Here is a 5821-nt window from a genome sequence, read left to right as displayed (position 1 = left end):
ATGTGTCTAACTTACTTGGTACTCTAAATGGGCTAATGCAGAATGCTGCCAGCACACTTCATCCCTTTAGGAGCTAGAGAAGTCTGAAAGGAGGGCTGCCTCTACCTTCATCCTGCCCGAGGAGGTCGTTTGGTCTGATGCCTTTCACTCCATATACTATAAACTTCCTCACCGCAAGCTGCTCACAAACAGCATAAATAAACAGCCGCGGGAAAGGCCAGGGTTTGGAGCTTGTTAGGACGCCCGATTTCAACATGAGAGTTTGTTTGTTCAAATTTGCTCTCACAGTGACCTAACTCCTTTATACTGAGCACATGTGGGGAAGAGGGCATGGAGAGGCGAACGTTACAGAGGGGCGGAAAAAAAAAAAGTGGAAAAATCCATATTTTTCCAATATGCAGACGGAGCTGTTCATCAGGCAAAGTTTGACACACGTCTTTGAAAAGTTAGAAACAACAAGTCGGTGGAAAAAGTAGGGTGGTTTGGCTAAACAAATGTCATTTTTGGACGCTGCTGCAGGGAGGATGAGAAAAGGAAAGATGATGAAAAGAATGAAAAGATACATTCCTGAGAATCTAACTCACTGCCTTGCTGTTTCCTGGGCTTGATTAGAGGGATGCAGTGACTTGCGGGTACATTAAGATTAAAATCTCAGCTGTCCAGAGGGAATTACAGAAAGGAAGCAATATGGGTGTCTTTATCAAACGTGACGTCGGTTTTTATAAAAGGAAGTCTCATTACGGCCTGTGCTTATAGTGTGCAGCCATGCAGCTACAGCACTGTTTGTGATGGTTACAGAGGCCGTTCTGTAATCAAAGGGTCACAGGATTGACCCTCACAAGGGCCACTCCAAATTGCTCCCATGAATTAAAAGTAATGCTCTGCTTGCTTTTAGTAGGATACACAATTTTAACAAGTTCATAAAGGCAATCTGTCTCAGCTTCTGTAAACTTCAATGTCCTGAATACATGGTAGCATTACAGCCACAAGACCTCTATAGCTACAGCTTGTAATGTCAACCACATGAATATAGAGGTGATTTTGTGAGAAAAGGTTAAAAATATAATTTTGAACAGCCAATAATGGTCAGAGCTGTTACTGAGAAACCGAACACTGCTAATCAGTTTAAATTCTACTGGGAACCTGAACAGATTTATCAGTACAAAAGCTTCAGCAGGGCTGCAGCCTTCTTTCTGTCATTTTCGACTCTTTGGACTGTACTCAGTCTTCAGTGGGCGGTCATGTAGGCATATCAGGCTGCTGCAGAGTAACAAATATTAGCACCAGCCTCTAAGATGGGATATGGCAACTTATCTGTTGGAGGACAGAGGATAAAGGCCCCTTTCACAGCAGGCCAATCACAGGTGTTATCAATAACATTAACGATGGCACCAGTGTATTCAAGTCAAGCTGTGTAACCTTCGAGTGTGACACTGAGCCAGCATGAACAATAAAGAGAAGCCAGCCATCATTGACTATTGCTTTTCCTACAGTGACATGTCAAAATATGAAAAGGGCCTTAAGGGGAAAGTTGGAGGTTCACATCAAACTGTTTTATGTAAGAAATCAACTAATGTGTGTCAGGTGTAACATATTGTATAACAGGAAAAAGAAACTAACTCAAACATCATGTTCGGTGAGTAGTTTTATGCAGAGGTCAATCCTAAAAGCAATACATCACCACAAACATTCGATCAATGCAATGCTTGACACATGGCACGTCTGGAAACACGTACAAACTGCAAAAAAACAACTTATGATTCATAGAATCACTTTCAAAATAAAGAGAAATGAGCATTTCTCCTTTATCTAAAAGAAGGATCCATATAAACTTAAATGACATTTCAAAAGCTGGATGGACCCAACTAATCATTTACTAACTTTTCTAAATAAAACTCTTTTTTCATGGTCATGGCACCCTGCAGATTTACACAACAACTCAATGATGAAGTAACATTACAAAAATATTACAGCATTGAATCATTACGTTCTGGTGCAGTTGCCAGCCCAAGTGTGCAGAAAGAAGTTCAGCAAAACCTGGGTTGGCGCGTTGTAGATGGCGGTTACTCTTGTGTTTGTCGCTCTGCTGCAGGACAACAGTCAGCAACAATCTGACTGCTGAGCAACCCCGACAAACACCAGTCTGTATTTTGTTGTTTGTCCAATGTTGTCTTGTATAATTCTCCATAACACAACATTTAAAACAGTTTTGTCCCCAAAAAGTGGTACAAAATGCAGTGGGAGCAGTCTGTGCGGCTCCCCCTTTGCTTCAGCTCTGTTTTGGACGCTTTGACCGCGGGGTGTCGTGTGCTGCGTCTGCTGCTTTCCTCGATGCTGCTTTCTTGCTGGGCTCTTTCTCGTTTGGTTCATAGAGGGCATTCCTGAGAAAGCGTGAAGCAGCCCCCTTATCCAGACGGGCAGCTTTCTTCTTGTCTGTGATCTCTTTCACTTTGTTCATGTACGTCCTTATTCGCTCCTGAAGAACAGAAAGTAGTTACAGAAGAATCAGAAAATGCACATGAAAAGAGAGAACATGTAAAAGGCATCAGAGAAAACATACATACCAACTCCTGTTTGATTCCATGCTCTCTGGGATTTACTCCTTGTGTAACCAAGTACACTGTCAACAAGAACAAGAGTAAGACTACACGTCCAAAGTGTGAATAGTGTGATACACTTTGCGGCTAAGACAAATACAATACAAGGCTCTTTGAGATACACACCCTGGAAATAAAACTTCTTGTATGTTTGTGTCTCACAGTCACGCTCCTGTCCTCAGAGTCTTTGAGGAAATTACATGTGTTGTCTGATTACATGTGTGCAATGATGTTATGGCAAATGAACAGAGTGGTACAGGTGCATAATGGCATACATCTTGTTTGCTGTGTTTCACAAATCATTAGTGCGTCAGTAGGATCTAAATGAAACACAATTTGGTGTATGTGCACAAAGAAGAGAGCAAAAAGAAGCAGTGTATGATGCATCTTCTGTACGGAAACCCCCCAGTGTGTTAACTATCAAACTCAGGGCCATGTCCAAAAAAGAAAAACCTTGTGTGAATCTGGTTTTGTTTTGTGATACCTGCCCTAAATGTAGATTTAGCCAAACTTACTCCAGAATAATGAATTAAGAGTGTAGGCAGACATCAGATCCAGCTTGGCTTGGTCCAAAGGGTCCAGCTGTCAATAGACAAGATTTAGCTTAATTAGCACCAGACGTATAAATACATTGTCATCACCACATAAACCAACAAACAAAACAGAAATAAATGTGTTAATGTGCACAAATCTGATCTGCATCACAGACTGCTGGGTACACCAAAGCATATTTTATTAGATTACTCCATGTTGATCATGCAAAAATGTTATTCTTCCAAGTAACTGTTAAATGACGACCTCTGAACAGGTGTGAGTGGTTGTCTGTCTTGTTGTGTGTTAGGCCTGTGACAGACTGGTAACCTGTCCAGGGGTGTACCCTGTCAGGATCTGGAGGAGCTGGATCCTCTCCCATCTCACACTGGGCTAGAGTCCAGCCCAATGTTTATGTTGTGGTACCAATAACCCAATCCAGTGAGCACGTGCCTGTGTCTACTTGCTTTCTTTCTTGAGTCTCAGTAAACGTTTAACCAACCACGTCCGCTGGGAAAAAGGTCTTCAACCCACCTTCTGCAGCAGCTCATTCCTGGGCATCGACATCAACTTCTCCAGCATGGTTTTGACGGAAGAAGCAGAGGACTCGAAGCCCGTGAGCTGTTCGTCTATCTCGTGAGGGTAGTCCTCAATTCTGCTGTCCGCTGCCATTTTCCTGGAAAATAATTAACGTCACATAACATGGTCTTACTCCATTGTAACACGATTGTTTAATTAGACTGCAGACGTAAGCAAAAGCTCCATTCAAGTCTGTAATATTAGCTACGTAGCTAGCAAGAGAGCTCGCACATGCTGCTAACAGGGAAACAAGCGAGCGTTTAGTTTCGGCTAACGTTACAAGAGCTGAAATAAAGATGATAAAATACAAGTTAAACTAACGGTTAAACGGCAATACAGATTCACTAAAAACTGAATTTGTCGATATCTAACATGAGTTATTTCTGTTTTACCTTTTCGTCACGCTGCAAGCTTTGGCCAACAGGAAGTGACGTAGAAAACAGTCTTCTTCTTCTTCTTCTTCTTCTTCTTCTTCAGTATCTATTGCCGTCTGCCGTTGGGAAGAGCAAAGTAACCGCTTAGCTGCTCATAACATACTTATTTCAAACTGTGTATTGCTTTTATAGGCTGAAAAGAGAATAATCAAAGAAAAGTTAGAACGTTATAGTTCAACGACCACAGCTGGCTGCAGGTGTTTTCCTTCTGTACTGAAGTTTAACTAAGCTATTTTTTCAGCCACACAACAAAAGGTTTTTGGTGTGTTGTTTTGTTTTAGTCATCAAGCGGCATGCCGGAGTTTTTTCCTAAACAATGCGTTTAAAAACATTTCTGCTGACTAATGTCGCTAATTAGCTTTATCTGAAGGCAGCCGGAGTGTTCACGTTACGATGGTAACCCGGGGCGTCAGTGCGGTAAATGAAGCTGAGTGTATCCGGACGTCAGACAACAGTTTAAGTGCCTGTCGGACATGGACTGTGCACACTGCTGAACACAAGTAAACCAGCCGTGAAAGAGGCTTCAGACATGGACAACTGTGATTTGGAGAGACTGTCTGTCTCTGGTGGGAAGCTCCATCCAGCGTTCACACCTGAAGTCACAGCCTACAAGGTGACAGTGGAGAGCAATGTCAACAAAGCGAGCCTGGACCTGATCACCAGCGACTGTGGAGCTTCGTACTCCATTGTGAGTACTATCCTGCAAGTTTTATGACATTTGCATCTGGTATATGTATCAGATGTAACCTTCTTTTTTCTGTTTCAGCTGTTTGGTGACGGTTCCAGCACCATTAATCTGAATGATGGGATTAACAGAGTAGAAATCGAGGTGGTGTCTGAAGATGGCACCATCAAGAAATACTGTGTGGAAATCACCAAGCTGTCTGCTAACGTTGCAGAGCTCAGTAATCTGACTTTGGAAGGAGATATTCCACTTCATCCTGCTTTTTGTACCAAAATCTATGAGTACAACAGTGAGTGCAAACTTCATGTGGGACTGTGATTCAGTGTGAGACAGTTCTGCTAAAGTTAAAGTATGCTGCTGATAAATTCTTTAATATTTGAAATAACAAGTAAATACAAATGCACCAATATACTGTTTGTTTGCATATTTATTTGCAACACAAAATTTCCAGTAATACATGTGTGAATCTGTTAATTGATGGTGATTTACTTGTCAGTGTATGGAAAAATAAAAATACTCAAACATGGTCACATTTCCATGTAAGATGCATTTGTTTTTGCTGCTGTTGTTGTTGTTGTTGTTGTTGTTGTTGTTTTTTGTTTAATCTTTGTCGCTGTCACTCTTTTTCTGCAGGCGTCGTTCCCTTTCACTGCAGTGCTGTGACCCTGCTTCCCCAGGTGCCGGACAGGAACATTAAACGTACAGTGAATGGGGAGGAGGGCCCACAGCCAGTCCCTCTGAACTTCGGGGACACTGTGGTGGAGATCTCAGTCTGTTCAGCAGATGGCAGCAATTCACAGGTAGGATGAGACATGAGAAGAGGACTGCTGGTGTGAATCCAGGCCTTATCTGCATTTTATCATCACACAAAATCATTGACATATTTCACCGCATAATAGCTCCGTCGTTCATCCTTTCTTAATGGCCTACCTTGTAACGTGTAGTAATTGTATATTTTAAAGCTTCACAGACACTTTTAGTTGCTCCATGTTCCT

The 5821-nt window shown here is 42.0% G+C and overlaps 1 protein-coding gene across 1 annotated transcript; it reads right to left on the bottom strand.

The window, feature by feature from the left end:
- Positions 1 to 1629: 1629 nt before the first annotated feature.
- c1d (C1D nuclear receptor corepressor) lies at positions 1630 to 4168 on the bottom strand. Its single transcript, XM_076743145.1, has 5 exons — positions 4100 to 4168; positions 3663 to 3804; positions 3113 to 3179; positions 2565 to 2620; positions 1630 to 2476 (listed from the first exon to the last, which is right to left on the bottom strand). The coding sequence occupies exons 2-5, from the start codon at positions 3798 to 3800 to the stop codon at positions 2270 to 2272; spliced, it is 468 nt and encodes a 155-aa protein (XP_076599260.1). The 5' UTR covers positions 3801 to 3804; positions 4100 to 4168; the 3' UTR covers positions 1630 to 2269.
- Between the last annotated feature and the right edge of the window lie 1653 nt (positions 4169 to 5821).

This window comes from Chaetodon auriga, chromosome 11, assembly GCF_051107435.1.
Source record: "Chaetodon auriga isolate fChaAug3 chromosome 11, fChaAug3.hap1, whole genome shotgun sequence".
NCBI classification, from domain to species: Eukaryota; Metazoa; Chordata; class Actinopteri; order Chaetodontiformes; family Chaetodontidae; genus Chaetodon; species Chaetodon auriga.
The sequence above is the reverse complement of the archived record's forward strand: the minus strand, read 5'-3'. Positions and strand labels throughout refer to the sequence as shown.

Coding starts and splice junctions, on each gene's coding strand:
- c1d (XM_076743145.1), bottom strand. CDS start 3,800: ATGGCAGCGGACAGCAGAATTGAGGACTACCCTCACGAGATAGACGAA. Junction 3,180..3,662: donor GGAATGAGCTGCTGCAGAAG/GTGGGTTGAAGA, acceptor GTCTATTGACAG/CTGGACCCTTTGGACCAAGC. Junction 2,477..2,564: donor ATGGAATCAAACAGGAGTTG/GTATGTATGTTT, acceptor TCTGTTCTTCAG/GAGCGAATAAGGACGTACAT.